Source organism: Lepisma saccharinum, chromosome 12 (assembly GCF_977018435.1).
Source record: "Lepisma saccharinum chromosome 12, izLepSacc3.1, whole genome shotgun sequence".
Taxonomy (NCBI): Eukaryota; Metazoa; Arthropoda; class Insecta; order Zygentoma; family Lepismatidae; genus Lepisma; species Lepisma saccharinum.
The window spans coordinates 68,019,152-68,037,065 of NC_139240.1; the positions used below are offsets into that span (position 1 = coordinate 68,019,152).

Here is a 17,914-nt window from a genome sequence, read left to right on the forward strand (position 1 = left end):
TCTTTATGCATCGAATACATGTCGTATTACAGACAGTTCAAATTAGGGTGTTTCGTCTCGGACACCCTTATTTAATCAAAATGCTGTGTTTGTCAGCTAATACCTCTAGTTACTCGATAAAAAGTTAAAACCAAACCATTCTACTACATAACTATTCTTCCGCTAATGCGTAACAATCCCTAAGATTGTATGTTTAGAATGACACGAATGACACAACAACAATTACTATAACCTTGAAGGGTTGCAGTAGGTTCTTTCGTATTAGAAGCATGATCAGAAATCGTGGAATCGTGAAGTTTTACCTCCTCGTTTCCATACCATGCAAATTATAGCCATCCACTTTCTCCCGTTCTACTTAGTGACAATATGTTCTTTTCTCTGATCTAATTTACTTCGGAAACTTTCTGTGTTCAAAAACCCATCCGCAACGTTCATTGTTTATGGTATTATTTATTGTTCGTGTGTCGCCTCAACGTAGTTAAGAGAAACGAAATGTACAGTGGTGGAAATAAATTCTTCCCCCATAAGACTACAGGTATTAAGGTTCTGTGGGGAAGTACTTTTTCTCATGACTGTATGCACATGTGAAGTCAGAAGCTAATCCGAGAATTTCCGGAATTGAATTTAAAACATTATCTGCTTGGGGTGTGGGTGGGGAGGCTACAAAGAATGAATGAAACGAAAAGTTTTGGTGCGTCAACACTTAGGCTACTTGTACCTATTACATTACACGGGGCCAAGTTCCTCATGTTAGCTAAAACCAAAACCTGTCTCTCAGGATTTTTAGATTCTAAAAAGTGTGCTTTTTGGTTCCTAAAATAGGCTCTAAAAACCCTAAAATAAGCTCTAAAAATCCTAAAATAGGTTCTAAAAATCCTAAAATAGGCTCTAAAAACCCTAAAATAGGTTCTAAAAATCCTAAAATAGGCTCTAAAAATCCTAAAATAGGTTCTAAAAATCCTAAAATAGGCTCTAAAAATCCTAAAATAGGTTCTAAAAATCCTAAAATAGGCTCTAAAAATCCTAAAATAGGTTCTAAAAATCCTAAAATAGGTTCTAAAAATCCTAAAATAGGCTCTAAAAACCCTAAAATAGGCTCTAAAAACCCTAAAACAGGTCCTAAAAATCCTAAAATAGGCTCTAAAAATCCTAAAATAGGCTCTAAAAACCCTAAAATAGGCTCTAAAAATCCTAAAATAGGCTCTAAAAATCCTAAAATAGGCTCTAAAAACCCTAAAACAGGTCCTAAAAATCGTACGTTATGCTCAAAAAATCTTGAAGTAGGTTAAAACAAAAATTAAAATAGTTCAAAATGCCTGAAAAATGCTGATTAGATATAGTGTCACCGATAATGAAAATGGGACACCTATATCCTGAAATACGCACTACCTTGCATAACGTTATGCGTGTTGCCTAACCCTACGGCGATGGCAGAGCTTACCATTGGAAATTTGCTATTAAAATCCACTCTTCGCCGTATAGTTAGGCAACAATCTTTTCCATGTTATCCACAGTGAAACTCCGCAAATTTGTCTGTGAGGATCATCTTATATCCTGAAAATAATCTTTCAACAAAAACATAGTCAGTGGTGCAAACTGCAATGCTGAAATGTTAGTTTCCAAGGCGTGAATGCCAGGAAGCACGGAAGTGACGCGAAAGTGAGCAAGACCACACAGATCAGACCACTTTGGATTGTACAATAACAGTGGCACCAGACATTTTGCTTTGTTTAGAGCTTTGAAAAATCACCATGGACTTGGAGGAAGGGAAATCGACAGACAGTACATTTCAAAGACGTTCGTCATTGAATTTTTGTTTCGCGACAAATGCCTCTGTGTGACATAAAAATCCTGTAAAAACCTTAAAAAATATATAAAAGGCTTGATTTAGGCGCACAAACCCAAAATAGGTTCTAACAAGCAAAATAGTTTTTTTAGGCACTATAAAAAACTTCCTCAGTTGTTGCGTGTTTTAAAGAAACGCTGACATAACTTATTATTTCTTACATACCTGTAAAGGAAAATAACAGGTTAAAATACGAGGTCTACTTATAACCTGAGGCTGTAGAGGGGCACTTAGCACGTATAAGGACATAGCACAGGAAACACACAGCCCTACTGAGTATTATATACTGGCTCTAGTTCCAGACGCCACACCATCGCTGGCATACGTCGTTACAGTTATTGCGGTGCACTACGTTGAAGTGAGGTTGACGTTTGGTCGCCTCCTACGAAAGTCACCTCTTCACGCCCCTCAAAAAATGAAAATTTTTCAACTATTCTATTTTTTAATGTTCTTGGTCGAATTATAAAATTGAAGGCCTCTATTCAGAGGTGCCAACTTCATATAAATATGGGGGGAGGGGGGGAGCAAGATTGTCAAAAATATAATGTTTTTCTTTTTTATGTATAATGTATAAACTTCTTGGAACTGCCTCCCATAAAGTCGGCGCACACGCATTAATACCAAACTTCAAAAACTTGAGATGCAGTGGATTGAAATGTGTTGGTATTTTGTATTTGCACTTTTGTTATTTCGAAAAATGTATTTCATTTCAAAACATACCTTAAGCTAAACGTTACGTTTCAACCTTGTAGCGAGGTCTTCTTCAGACTCTGTAGCAAATACAAGTGAAATAAGGTACAAAACAGGAAGACATATATACACACAGTATCACGGTTTTCCTCAGACTTAAAACCAAACTTAATGATACTAATATAGTTTGGTTTCAAATTATAATAATTATGTAGTAATACTCTTGTGTCTGGAGGGGAGTTATTTTTGTGTATATATAAATATCTTCCTGTTTTGTATCTTATTTTATTTGTATTTGGTACAGAGTCTGAAGAAGACCTTGCTAGAAGGTTGAAACGTAACATTTAGTTTTATGTTTTGAAATAAAATAAATTCGGCCTTGGTCAGCATATTGGATTTTTGGTTATCATGGAAACAAGGCTTAATGGTTTTGTTATTTAGCAGAAAACGCACTACGTGTGCTGACCAAGGCAGTCTATATTTCTGTAAGAAAAAAAACTTAACAACAGGATGTTTGAATCCTTAATTAGGGTCTTCCTCAGACTTGAAACCTAAGTATATTATTATTATTTTTATTACTGCTATTATTATTATAATTTGAAACCAAACTAAATTATAAACTTAATAATAATAATAGGTATTATAACTATTAAGTTTGGTATTAAGTCTGAGGAAAATCGTCATAGAGGGTTGAAACGTCACGTTGTTAAGTGTTTTTTCTTACAGAAATATAGACTGCCTTGGTCAGCATATGTAGTATTTTCTTTCTGTCATGGAAGCAAGGTTTAATCGATGTTATCATTGTTATTTTGGCTAATCACAATGATGAGTAATGAATAGATAAAATTGATGAAGGGACGCCCACAAAAAAAAAAAACTGTAAGCGCATCGAACAGTGGAAGCTTACAAGGTCCGTGCTTGTTGCAACATCACGCCGCCTTTTGTGACCGACCGGAAGTTGGAGTCGTCATCAACTGTCACGCCGGTAGCATTGAAGGTCGTAATCGCGGATGACCACAAAACATGTTCATCACGAAAGCGTCCAGTATTCAGAGGCCTGCTATCGCAGTAAAGGCGCTAAGCACTGGATTTTCTTTCCTACACGTGCAACATGTATTCCCACCACAACAGTGGAGTAGCCAGAATTTTTCCCGAAAGGGCTCAGCTTTCGATTAAAATACTATGTTTGGGAATTGTTAGGAAAAAATAATATTGAAATTGCAGCTTGCAATGTACAATACTTGTCACTTTGCATATAGGTGGGTTAGGAGGACACCTTGCCGCCCCTCTCCAGAGATATATGGAAAACGTTAATGGTGAAATTGTGGCAATGTTTCATTACAAATAATATTGTTTTGTGCGATTTACAGGTTGTCAGTTACAGCAACTGCCATGTCCAACATAATAACGCGAAAATTTTTCACAGGAGACATGGCATGTTGACTACCGTAACATCCCATGTGCGGGATGGAAACATTTTAATCGAATTAATTAATTAATTATCGAAATTTCCAGATACGGTGAAAAATCTTGATTTGTATACACTATTTCTCCTTCAAATGTTTGTTTTTTGCACTTTTGGAAGTGCAAGAAATTTCGGACATTTTCAGTGCAGAAAATATCAAGAATTAATCTCTTTTAAATAATATGCTTTGGGATTTCGAGATTATTGAAAGCCGGGAATCCCGATGTGGGGATCTGACCTTGATAATTCACACCCCGTCATTTTGAATTACAGTAAAACCTCGTTAATCCGGACTAATGGGGAGATAAGTTGACCGGTTTAACGAAAGTCCGGATTAACTGAAATAACCTAAAAGAACAGTAGAAAGTGCATTAAAACTCCGTTCATAGCAACAAAACACGTTTATTATGGTGTATTTAAAGGGCATAGGCCGAAATACACTATACAGTACAGTACAAGGTCTGCGGGAAACAGAATTTCATCAGTGGTTGACTGCCTTTTCCTTGGGAAGTTCTCTTGTTGACTTCTAGCCACATTTAAAACCTTGCATTCTTTTTTCTTGCCTGTCCGGATTAAGCTAAGTCCGGCTTATCGGGGTACGGATTAACGAGGTTTTACTGTATTACTTTTTTTACAGTAGCCTTCGGCACATAAAAATATTGATAGGAGGGTTTGATATCAGTGCATTGTGAAAAAAGTACAAAAATACAAAGAACTCTTCATCAACATAGAGATATTTTTGGAAAGGAAGAAAGGTGAATCCAGTTTCTAACTAAATAGTAGGCTGGAGTCTGAACTTGTGCACAACATCAAAGTATTTTATTTCAATTTGAATTCCGTGATTTGTAAGTAAGTAATAATAATAGTAGCAATAATTATAATGTTAAAAGTTTCTATAACTAAAGGGCAAGATATGTGATATGAAATCTTACTCCCCCCCTCCTGCGGACGCCCTTGAATGGTTAAATCCCCATAGCATGCAATGTTAAAAAGTCTCGACCTGCACATCACACTAAAAAAAGTAACGCATTCCTACCTCAGATTTTGAACCTTTAGAGAGTTCTCCTTCATCACCAGTTCCTTCTCGTTCAAATGTTCTTCCACTTTAGCGTCAGTCTTTTTTCTACTTTCTTTCTTCTTGCCCCTCTTTCTAGAGTATCGGTTTCTTGGTTTCCAGGTTCTCCTTTCCATGGTAATTAGTATCGTGACACCGTGTAGGAACCTTCGCAACACTTTCAGCATCGTATTTCCAACGAAAGCCACTCCATTGCCCTTAATCTTGGTGCGTCTGTTATTTTTCTCACTAGATGGCACTCGCATTAAGAAAACAAAATCATAGCTAAAATCTAGTCGCTGTCAGTTTGATGTTCGAAAAAGTCTAAAGCATTTAATTTTGCTTTATTCATTCTACAAGTGGTATGAGTGTGGTTTCATCATACTTTCTATTAAGTCGGATATCTTAATGTTCAAGTAAAGCTTCTAAGGCTTGTGATTATAATTTGCATTGATCAGTGAAGCCTGGCAATGCGTTGAAGTGCAAAGTTGGTAACATCTGTACGCGACAACCATGTTGAGTGCAATATGGAATGTACGATGCAAGTGTTGCCAATTTTGTTGAAAAGGGCGAAGCGATGCAGACCGCTTCAAAAGCGCAAGTAAGGACACGTATTGTTTCGAGTACAACACAACTTTACACAACACTCGAGACACTTGGATTCCTCCTGTGGGACACTTCCAATTCCAGGACTACCAATAGTCGCACTTTTACTCCGGGCGTATACCTTTGCGATGCGGTATCGTCAAACGCACACAGCACCACGTCGGTGCCGAAAATGACAGAACACTGGCATCACACTTCACAGCAGTTAGAGACGCTAACAACAGGATGGACGAATGAATCAGCCCTTTCGGAAAGCACCTGGCCTTTTCCTGCGAAACATAACCAGTACGGTACGTTCAATAAACGCACGGATATCACGTGACTTCCGGTTTCGCACACACTTCTGATTGACAACCGAAGAATGCAATTATTGCTGTCATATGCTATTAGCTAGGGCAGGAGACTGACAAGAACCACCCTCGTGTCGCTAGTGTGAGACCCCTCTGACTGAGCACAAGTCCTCACGGACCGACCAATGAGATCCATTCCTTCTCCCAGCATATAATTTTGTTTTCCACGTCAAACTATTTCCCCCCTCCACTGTTACAGGAGGAAACATGCCATGATTTAACTCATTGTGGGCGTATCCGTGTGTCGTAGCTTGCAAGGACATAGTCCAACGTGGCACAGCAAAGCTTGATTTTGTAAGCAAGGAAAATATGTGATACAAAGTAATTTACTTCTAGTCGCAAACCAAATTCAACAAAAGCTGAAGAAACATTCTGTAAACGCAACTGTTTATATTTTGTCTGTTGGAATCACATGAGCATTCCAGGAATTTTAACACGAAACTATAATAAATGCTGATTATTTTAAATATTATACCTTTTGTTTACTAATGTAATGTTGTGAAAACCCACAAATAGTCCAATCATTAATCATGTGCAGGAGTGGTATTTATAGGGCCTTTGAACTTTGGTCAAATTGAGCACTGTGATGATACGTATGATTTGATAGAAGTAGATGAGTGATTAACATAATCTTTCATACCTTGTCGTCCGGAACTGGAACCCAAGACCTCTTGATTTCCAACATTCTTTGATAACCCCATGGGTACCTGCGAAGCATTGTCGGGACAAATAAAGTAAAGCAGATTCTCCATGCGTCTTATTGGTGAACATTTAAGGTAAGAGGATAATGGGTTGTTTGGGATATATTCAGTGGTGGATTAACAACCTTCTCTCATGGGAAACGGATTTTTTTTTTTTAAATGTGCCAACGGCTCACCGTAATGTTCATATCATATCAAATGTTAGTTCTAGACATCTCTAGGAGGACGACACTTAATTTTAGAGATGAAGAGTCATATGTTCCTTTGGTCAACACCTCTACCCACGAATAAGGGAGAAGTGATGTATTATACCAGGAGTCTGCGTAGCATGCGAACGAAAACAACTCTTCACTGTAATTCGCAAGTAGTGACTCGAGAGGGCCCGACGAATAAAGGCGCGAGAGGGAAAGGGATTGCATGGAGGGGGTAAAGCAGCTGTTTGCAGCAACGCGCACTGCTTTATTTCTCCACACACTCCTAGGACCATAAGCATTTTGTCTTTTCGCGTATCCCTAGATACAGAATCATAGCACAGTAAACATGCAGTCCAAACGCAGAGAGTATTTCCTTCCTTGTAAGTATAGTCATTATTGGTTGATTGATTGATTTATTTTACTTCGACTTTGTTATTTTCAGCTACTTGAGAACATGGGCGTCCGGAAGGGGGGGGCAAGGGGGGCCGTGGCCCCCCCTGGAAAACGAAAGTCAACCAAAATTTACATATTTCACACATATAATTTAATTTCAGCCACAATAATGTGTGTTAATTAGTGCACGAACATGATAAATTCAAATTTAAGCAATGTTTTATGAGGGATGAACACTATTATTGGGAAAAATATGCCATGTTGCCCCCCCTGGAAAAATATACCATCCTTGCCCCTCCCTGGAAAAAATCCTGCGGACGTCCATGCTTGAGAAGAAGTGACTGTGACAGAACACGAGTGCCACAAAGGATTATGTGAGTCTAGGCGCCAGGGCCTCATTAGTCTGCAACAATGCAGTCCAGAGTGTTGTTCTAATGGTGGTGCTACGGTTTTGATTTTCTACAAAACATGGCGGGTACATGTATCTTTGTGAACGATTGTACTACAAGAGAAATAGTTGTTTATGTAATCAGTACAGCCAGAAGAATTGGCATGTTCCCAGTAAATATAATGCATCAACTGACGACATCTGTTGGCAAACGCTGTAATTAAGATTCTGAGAACATTTTTTCCCTCACGCCTAAACGTAGAAAGGAAAGACAATGGGAGAAAATAGTGAAGAAATGATTTTTTTTACAAAAAGCTGTAATTAGTAATTACACTAATAATATTGTAGTTGCAAAAATAATGAATTTAGGGCCTCTCAAGAAAGAGAGACATGAGGAAACTGACGCGAGATGGCGAGGAAGGAAAAGGCAACCCAAACTGTGATTTTCAAAGCTCTGGCTTATCTCAGGAAGTGAATTAAACGGTTCACAGTCAAATTAAACTGTGCCTTGTCAAGTTATGACACAAGTCATAACTTTTTGGTCGCCCTTCTTCGATATTGTCAACTCTTGTTTTCTCTCCCATTCGTGCCACATGGCCTGCTCACCTAACTCTTCTTGATTTAATTATTTTAATAATATCTGCATACAGTGTGTTACGTGTCCATAGGAGCGATAAAAGGAAAATGTTTGACTTAGACAATAACAGATGGCAGCACCAGTGACAAGAGACAAATCTAATTCTAACAAAGTAGAAAGGTGTAAATGATGATTAAAACAAAGATGGAAAATTAGATAATTACAATGAATCATTGAATCAAGTCCAATATGCAACAATGAATTAAAAGAATATAGGAAAATGTGAAAGATAGTTGACAAGTACACTTACGATATGTATAAAAAATCAAAGAAGATTGAGAACCGATTTTGGTTGCTAACTTGCCATCATCTTTTATATTTTTGTATGTTGTTAGAATTAGTTTTGTCCCTTGTCACTCGTGCTGCCATCTGTTATTGTCCAAGTCAAACATTTTCCTTTTATCGCTCCAAATGTCCACGTAACAAGTGGTGACAATTACCAGAGGTTAACAGTTTCTCAAAGAATACTGAAGAAGCACGGGAAAAAGTATCCGCAAGTGGAGTAACCCTTTGTAACCAACACAAGCATCATCTTCAGATACAGCGCAACAATAACCTTCCAGATGAGACAGTGAATTATTGCAGAGTAAGGAAGTGGTAGTCAGTTCATTGCCATACGAAATTGCAAACAAGGTTCCCATTGTTTAAGCAGACGTGCGGCAAAGGATCAATAATGGCGTGATAGGAATTAGCAAAGGATGGGCTGGTTCTACTTGAAGGGAGGCCTTCCGAAGATGTTAGGCGCGGCGGTAAATCATGTTTTCCTTTTGCACCAGCTGAAGCGTGGTTCTTTTGGTGGATGCCTTCCTTCCGTTCCGTTATTAGGGCACCTGGAGAAGTACTCTTCACGTTTCTGTGGTCAACGGACGGAACCGAGCAGACAAGGGCAATGCCTCACGGATACAAACGGTTATAGGTCGCTTACCCAACTCCTATGAGCATGAGGACAGACGATTTTGAAGACATTTGTTGTGCCTGATCTATTTAAATTCTTCATTTTAAGTCCACATTATGCACAGATTTGTTTGCAGGATTCTTGCTGGGAAACATGATGGTAAGAGATCTGTAGGAAGACCAAGACGAAGATGGAGGGATGACGTTAAGATGGACCTAAAGGAAATCGGTAAGGATGGAAAAGATTGGATTGATCTTGCCCAGGATAGGGACAGATGGAAGGCTTGCGTTGCTGCAGCCATAAACCTTCGGGTTTAAGAAGGCTAATCTGACTTTATGCACAGATAGGGTAATCAAGACTGGACCTATAGTTTACAGTGGGATCCGTACCACTGTGCCTCCACCGGGTGTAGAAACTGCCTGATCAAAGACCTGGAGATCATGACCAACCCTCAGCATCAAGATTCCTATTTTCTTTCCTACCTCTTAAATTAACGACAGTAATGTACACTCACCGGCAATAAAAATGTGACACCTAAATCCTGCAACACTCGCTTCTCTGCAAGGCGTTGTGTGATATAGAAAAAGCCATGAGTCCAAGTTTTAGGTTTCAAAGTTACTTCAGTTTGATATTAAAAATATCATATACAGTAAAACCTCGTTAATCCGGACCCCGATAAGCCGGACTTCGCTTAATGCAGACAGGCAAAAGGCAAAAACGTAGAATGCAAGGTTTTAAATGTGGCTAGAAGTCAACAAGAGAACTTCCCAAAGAAAAGGCAGTCAACCACTGATGAAATTCTGTTTCCCGCAGGCTTTGTACGTACTGTACTGTATAATGTATTTCGGCCTATGCCCTTTAAATACACAATAAACGTGCTTTGTTGCTATAAACGGAGTGTCTTTATTTAGTACTTTTTACATGTAAAAAGATTCTGAATTTGAAATATGTGTTTATTTTTTTAACTTAAGGCAAGCAACCTAACCGCTCTAACTTAGCACTAACTGATCTTGAAATGCTAAGGGTGCCGTGAAACAAAATGTTTGGGAACCCCTATCTTATGGTATATTTTCAGGACCAAGGAATCTAAGCGAGTCAGAATCTATGGTATATAAATTAAATATAAGTAGTCTCAATATTGCACTTCAGTCTAGTGTGCAGATGAAAGTTATTTTTTATAACCTCGCGTATGGCACACATGCACTGACTGCTAATGAAGTACACGGCAATTACTGCATGTTTACAGTCATCCGGTTCCTGACGTCTACACCAACAGCCACAGGGGAATAAAAATTACTTTCGGTAGAAGACACAAGCTTATAAACATGCGAACGAGGCCATGCCAGGAAAAAAAATCCTAACTAAATATCGACAATGGTAATTAAACGGAATGTGCGAATCTTACACTTTCACTTCGCATGTCGGAGCACGCCTTTTTGGGGCTCAGTTTCGTCCACCCACGCACGGGCCTTTTCCCCGTGTCTTCAAGCAGCCAAGTGTGAACGTGAAGAGAACTTTGGACATTTGTTTATAGCCACTCATGCGTTCAAACATGGTAGGCATTGTAAGAATTCTAAACTAGACTTCGGTACAACAATGAATCCTTGAACCTCCACTGCTCATTGTTGAGCATTGTCGATTGCCAATGCTGATGCATTCCATTGCCACGGGTGGGACACACACACTACATTTTTTATATTAAAGTAACTTATCCTACTCATTGTTAGAATTACTTTCGGATCATCTCCAGCGCACTGCGCGAGTCTGTCTAGCGAGCCTAGTGGGCGTGTAGAACCTGAGCAAGGAGCTTAGCGATAGATTCTGGGTTGTGATGACGTCAGTGGCTCGCTTGGTTAATTGGCTGCTTCGAGAGTTGTGACTCGTTCCGATGCTTCAAATGCGTAACAGCCAAAGATGTTACGGAAATAATCTCCCTTCTAAGAAACATTTTTCTTACAGTTTCTGTGCAATGAATTATGAAACTTAACACTGTTGATTAAGCATAACTACCCTTAAAATACTTTCCCAAGTTTCTAGCTACATGCGAACAATTTTGTGTGGGTGGGACAGACGCAATACTTCCTTTTCACTTAATAAGAAGTTTCTTATTAATTTATGTGAATTGTCAAATGATGAAAATAAATTACTTAAGACAAAGAGAGAAGGTAATTGACGTTTGAATATTCTAGTGAAGTTGAAGAGGAAATGCAACAGTTAAAGGGGAAATTCATCGTTTCTTGGTGTTATGGGTGGGACACAACACAAAACAAAAGTAAATCAAAAAGTTAAAGGAAGCAACAATATGTAACATACCTTCTAACTTTATTACGTATAATACTTGAATTTTCATGCAAAAGACAATCTTAGATTGTTCACTCGCACGATAGATAGAAGTTACAGCATTGCATTTATTTAAAAAAATCTAGATTGAAGGGAACTTTGAACAAAAATGCTCTACTTGTATTTCTCAAGCTCTGATATCTGTAGTGATGCAACGTCAGTGTCCCAACCTTGAGAAATTTGATACACAAAAAGCAATGTTTCCACCAGGGACGGTTTTAAGGAAAGGAGGCAATTTCTGAAGGGCCCTAGCTAGAAAGAGACCTCCATTGAAAATAAGAAATGGCTTTGAAAAAGTCTGCATAATTTTAAAATTGCAACTTTCATCCTGTATGCAACGACAAGGCAAAAATTTACGATTGCCACTGGCAGATACATTTTCTGTCGGAAAAGTAGAATTTCTCTACTATGTCACGGTAGATCGTCCAGATATCATTAGATAATTAAATCAGGAAGACATAGATGGGCAGGGCATGTAGCACGAATGGGGGAGGGAAGAAGAGTTTACAGGATTCTTGTTCGGAAACCTGATGGTAAGAGACCTGTAGGAAGGCCAAGAAGAAGATGGAGGGACAACGTTGAGATGGACCTGAAGAAAATCGGCAATGATGGAGAAGATTGGATTGATGTTGCCTAGGATGGGGGACAGAAGGCTTGTGTTGCTTCAGCCATAAACCTTCAGGTTTAAGAACGCTAGAGAGTTAGTTAGTAACGGTAGATCGTGTAACCAATCAATGCAAGAGCTGCCCTATGAAAAAAGTTTACTTTGCATAATCTTCATTTAAGGCCGGGGGGGGGGGGGAGATTGAACCCTGCGAATTCGTCCTGCTCACTGCCGATTCTTGTATGTTTCTCGAAGCTTTTTCCTCGTCCGTCTCAGCAGTTAACACCTTCACAGCTATGAAAACGAACGATAATTTATATCCGTTCATTATATTGACTTTTAATTATAAAGAGGACTGAATCAGTGATTATTACAACAACAAAAAGACGGGAAAAATACGTTCTACGTTAAAGTGAACGAAAAAGCCAAAGTGAACGTGCTTCCAAAATTTCTTAGCTGTTGTCCGAATCCTCTGCCAGGTTGCTGAAATTTTCGGGAATGACATTTACATTTCCGCTCCCTCCACCCCCTGAATTCATCCCTTGCCCTCCAATTAATAAAAAAAAGCGTTGGAAAGTTATATTTCGTTCATTGTTTTTTCGTTGGAAGGTAAAATGCAACGTAAACGTTATTCCCTTTTCAAATACATCAAAGTAATGCACTTTCACAATTTCAAGTAAATTGCCCCTATGAGTTTGGTTTTGTCTCCTCTCACTCACACACACACACATCCTGGAAAAATAGTCTGGACGCACACATGTCATTAAAGTCCATTGTAACGCTGTCGCTTTGTAATGAAATAATTCCTGGTTTGATCCTGGACAGTTTGAATCAAACTTTGAACTGTAGGTACAGTAGTCGTCAGTCAGTACGTCTGTAAAGACAACTAACTAACTCTAGCCTTCCTAAACCCGAAGGTTTATGACTGCAGCAACACAAGCCTTCCACCTGTTCCTAACCTGGGCAAGATTTCCTTACTGATTTCCTTCAGGTCCATCTCAACGTTATGCCTCCATCTTCGTCTTGGCCTTCCTACAGGTCTCTTACCATCAGGCTTCCCAGCAAGAATCCTGTAAACTCCTCTAAAAAACTAAGTAACGTTAAATAAAATATAAAACAGCCAAATAATGAAGTGCACGTTAATGATCCGTAGCTTTCGTGGCAATGAAGAATTATTCATTATTGCCGCATGGGAAGGCTTTCTTTCATAGCAATTTCCCGCGGGACATGAAAACATGTTGATACCCTACACTTCCTTTCAAAGTGCCTCCGGAGGTGTTCACCGACTTGATAAGACGAGCGAACGTGTTAGAAAGTGACGTGCCAGAGCGAACACATTTCAAGTGAAATCGACACGCGAAGGAAGTTAGATTATCTGCAGATGATGGATAGCCAAGACGAGCAGACACTTGGCAATATGTCAACTGATATGCTGTGGCTATCATATCCGCTATATCTGTACGTGAAATTGTAGGCAACTGATATCCACCAAATACGTTTGGATCTTCTGCAGACTGGTGTGGAAATTCTCGTGAACGAATGACGAAACACTGGTGTTAAAGCGTCACAGACAGTGTGATCTCCCAGCGGCAAAGACAGTGGTTCCAAGAAAACAGCTGTGTGTAAAATCTGTGATATTTTAACATTACGGAGGTGAAATGTTGACGAAAATGTGGTGTAGACCTCTGTATCGCTTTAACACCATTTTTTCCTACAGTTAACTTTTATAAACGTTTTACATTTATTTTCAAAGTAAGAGAGTAATACACAAGGGGTTCGTGGGGTTATATCCCCCCTTTGACTTAGTTCTAAGAAAAAGGTCAAATACACAGGGTTGCTTGCTAACTGGGAGGGTGTTTGCCCGAGCCTTGAGACTAGCTGAGGGATACTCCTGATGATCTGGGAAAAATTTTTAGCTGGGGAGGGGGGGGGGTGGTATCATCTTCCCGCGCTACTGAAAGAAACTAACTGGGCTACAGACAACTAGGCAAATATAATGCTTGTGTTGTGTAAATAAAATCACAACAAATAATTGATATAGTTTATTTTACTTCGCTGCTCTGCCACTTTTGGCTAATTGCGAAGATGAGGATGAGTGATGATATGATGAAATTGATGAAGAGGCACTCACAAACAACACCCATGCCAAGGCCGGGATTCGAACCCGGGCCGTCTGACCAAATCTATGCTTTATAGAAGTTATATATTCAAAATGAGGGTGTTTGGTTTGAGATGGTGTTTTAAGCCCACTTTGTGCACAATAAGGCAAATCGTGACTGGACCTACAGTTTAAAGTGGAATCCGAACCACTAAGTGCCTCCACCGGGTATCGAGCCCGGATTCCTTGATTACAAGGTGACGACGCTACCACTGCGCCATAGGGAGGCTCTACCTCCCCGAGGTATTAAGGAGGATAGAAAAATGCAGTGTCTCCTGAAATTGTTATTATTAGTATTATTTATTATCTTAATAGGGTTACATTTAAGCCGTACAACATTGCATTTAGTTCATTATTAATACAAGTAATGGCTTGATGCCCTAAATAATAAAATACCTATACAATGAAACTACGTCTAAATAAAATGTGACGATGTAAAATGTTTACATGATTTGTAGAATATTCTATATATACATAGCATATATAAAATAGGTAAAGTGCTCCCCTGTGCACCACGACCCTGGCCGTCTTTACCCCCCAGAGTTTCCTCCAGGTACTCACTTTATGCGACGATGAGTGGGTGCCGGAGCCGCTTGAACAGATGGAAAAAAATCCCGGTTCTCCCCGTCGGGATCGAACCCGGGTCTATCGCATGGTAATCAGACGCCCTAATGACCGAGTTACCGCGGCTTCTACATAATACGTAGCATATATATTGAAAAGAAATCGGAAGTTAAGGATGTGTGAGTATAAGTGGATATGGAATTGACTTTTCACGGAAAGAGGTAAAAAATTTAATTAATTATATGTACAGAGAGAGGGGGGAAGCCCTGAAAACAATGTAGACTGTGAGTTGGAATTTATAGGCATGTGAACGTAGAAGACTGCAAAACTGCGCTTTCTTGGTGCTGAGTTCGACTTTCGTCGGGAGTGAATTGCAAGTTTCCGCTGCTAGGTACGGTAAGGATTTCTGGCCAAATCGGCTTTTGTTCGGTTTGTTGTTAGGTAGGTCTCTATGTAAGGACGATCTGGTGTTAAATGTATGTATACCCAGTGGTCAAAAACGTACGTTCTACCTCTTGTGGTGTTTTGGAGGACAGAAAATACAATCTCTCCTGTACTTGGGCCCCCATATGGGGAGGGGACTCTTTAGTGACCTTTTGGGCCCTAGTGTAGTGGTAACGTCGCCACCTTGTAATCCAAGGGGTCCCGGGTTCGATACCCGGTGGAGGCACATTGCACAGTGGCTGCGGTACAACTTTAAACTATAGGCCCAGTTCCGATCTGTGCACAAAGTAGACTTAGGTCAACAATTCAAACCTCTTAAAAATTTTAAAGCGAGCACCGCCAGCTAAATCTTGGACAGTGGCAAACTTCACATTAGGAGAAATCTCTATGGGTTAATTCTGTCCATCCCCCGAGATTATTTACCTACATACCCATGACCTTCATGACAGCTGCCAAGGCTAGATCTGCCTTTCACCATTTCACCGGGCTTCCAAAGACTCCTCTCTTTTTTCCCTTTCTATTACGGAACCGGAATGGACTTCTTCTGTGGCCTCAAAACGTTTCTTTATGCACAATACTTATTGGTACACGAAGATGATTACAAAAAACGATATTCTTATCATTAGCGTAACTCTGGAATGGTTTTTGCATTTCATCAATAAAAATCGTTATGTTCTTTGTACCTACTGAACGTTTCGTAATTGCATACCGTTGATTGCTGCTTGGAATAGGGTCAGTGGATTTCGCTTTGAGACCACTTTCTACCGTTCTTCTAGTCACTGGATGGAGATCTGACCTTCATTTGTTCAAGTCTGAGGATTTATTGGGAATAAACAGTCTGAGCTGGCCTAATATAGGGTTGGTTTGTAAGGATTTCAGCAAAATGCCAGTGTGATCCGGAAGGACGGACAAATTTTCGGGACAGTCTTCGGGATTTCCCGTGAATTCTCGATTTAAGCACTACGTCACGTAATTGCTTCTTAAGATTACATGCAGATAACCCAACAATATGTGATATTAAAGTCCTACAAATGTTGAAATGAGGAAACGAAGAAAAACTTAGTAAAAAATAACATAGCTTATATTTAAAGATTCGAAGTTTGCATTTCTGATTAAAAATATTAGTTTAACGTATTTAAGAACATTTCAGGTATGTCTTAGTGCCTGAAGAAGATCTTTAAAAATGTTCCACTATAACTGCTACTCTGGGAAACACATAACTCCAGTAGTGTAATCTGCTTGAAAAATACAACATCGTTATAAACTATATATTACACAAATATTTTCGTCTTTTCCTGACGTGGTCGAACAGGTAACGCCATGTACAGAGTTGAAAGAACAAATTTTCACGTGGTGACCCCCCAAGGGAAGTATCTATGGGTCACTTCATCACTTCAAAATCTTCAATGGAAACAAGAGTCGAGTAAAATCTTGTATGTTTTCCTTCTCCCCTTACCTCTGTCAAGTGTAAATTTCTCCATCGCACATTCTGACTTTGTCATCTTTGAAAAACAAAAAAAGGTAGGCTTGTAATGGCGCCCGAGACCTACTCCTCGCTTAGGCCTGTCTTCAAATAATCTCCAGAATGCAGGATCAAGATGAGAAATTCTGGTTTTGTCCACCTATAGTGCTAGTAGACCACAGAAAGCAGGTATAATTTCAAGACATATTGTTGTAAACAAAACAATACCATGGTGTATCATCAATATTATTACTGCAACTACAAATATTATTAAATCATACTTTTACTTTGCATACTTAACGTCTCTTTTTTGCACCTTAGGATAATGACGAAGTTAAATTATGCTTATCGCATATAGCTAAAAGACGTATTCGTGGAGCAACAAAACAGCAGAAATTGTATTATATTCTTTCCAAACCTCCTTATTAAAAATAAACTTTGGCGAGTCTTTCGGGAGACACCCAAATGCCAACCTCTATTCCACGTGGTACAGTGGGATCCATGAGTATTACCGTGCAATTGTCCATCACCATGTTCGTGCACTTCATTTGATCCAACAAGAGCTCCAAAACTTAAAAGAAAACTCAAGACAAGCTGTTGACAACTTCTGCACAAGCATACATAAAAATCCATCGCTTAAAAACACACAGGATGTAAGAGGAAAATTAACGAAAACAGTCATGGACAATTTGCACGGTAATACTAATGGATCCCACTGTACATAATACACTTTGAAATAACCAGGTTATGGATTTTGATTGATTTTGTCTATTGTACGTCGCCTTTCTGCCAGTTCTGGCTAATTGTGAAGATGAGGACGATATTCCTGAAAGGGCATTCGCAAAGAAGATCCATACAGACGCCGAGATTCGAAAGCGGGACCCCCGACATCTTAGATCGCTGTGTAACCGCTCCGCCAAAGAGATCGTCCGCTGTCCATCTGTGTGTGTGATTGTCCCTTTGCCAGTTCCCTCTTATAACCATTCATCTTCAACTTCGCGATTAGCCACAAGTGGGGGAAAATCGAACTAAAACCAACAAAGAGCTCGAAGATGAAGTAGTCAGATGTACACAACCACACCCTAGCAATTCTATTATCATTAATAGAGAACGGATTTTAAGG

At 39.3% G+C, this 17,914-nt stretch overlaps 1 protein-coding gene across 5 annotated transcripts in view; it reads right to left on the reverse strand.

Moving 5' to 3' along the window:
* f (espin protein forked) overlaps window positions 1-17,914 on the reverse strand; it is a 438,384-nt gene that overhangs the window by 205,328 nt on the left and 215,142 nt on the right. The window contains exon 1 of one of the 5 annotated variants that reach the window (XM_083132568.1): window positions 5,038-5,939. The exons of the other annotated variants lie outside the window; for them this stretch is intronic. Within the exon in view, the coding sequence (XP_082988694.1) occupies window positions 5,038-5,321 (284 nt within the window). The 5' untranslated portion in view covers window positions 5,322-5,939. Of the gene's footprint in view, window positions 1-5,037; window positions 5,940-17,914 lie in introns of those variants that run through there. 5 annotated transcript variants of the gene reach the window in all.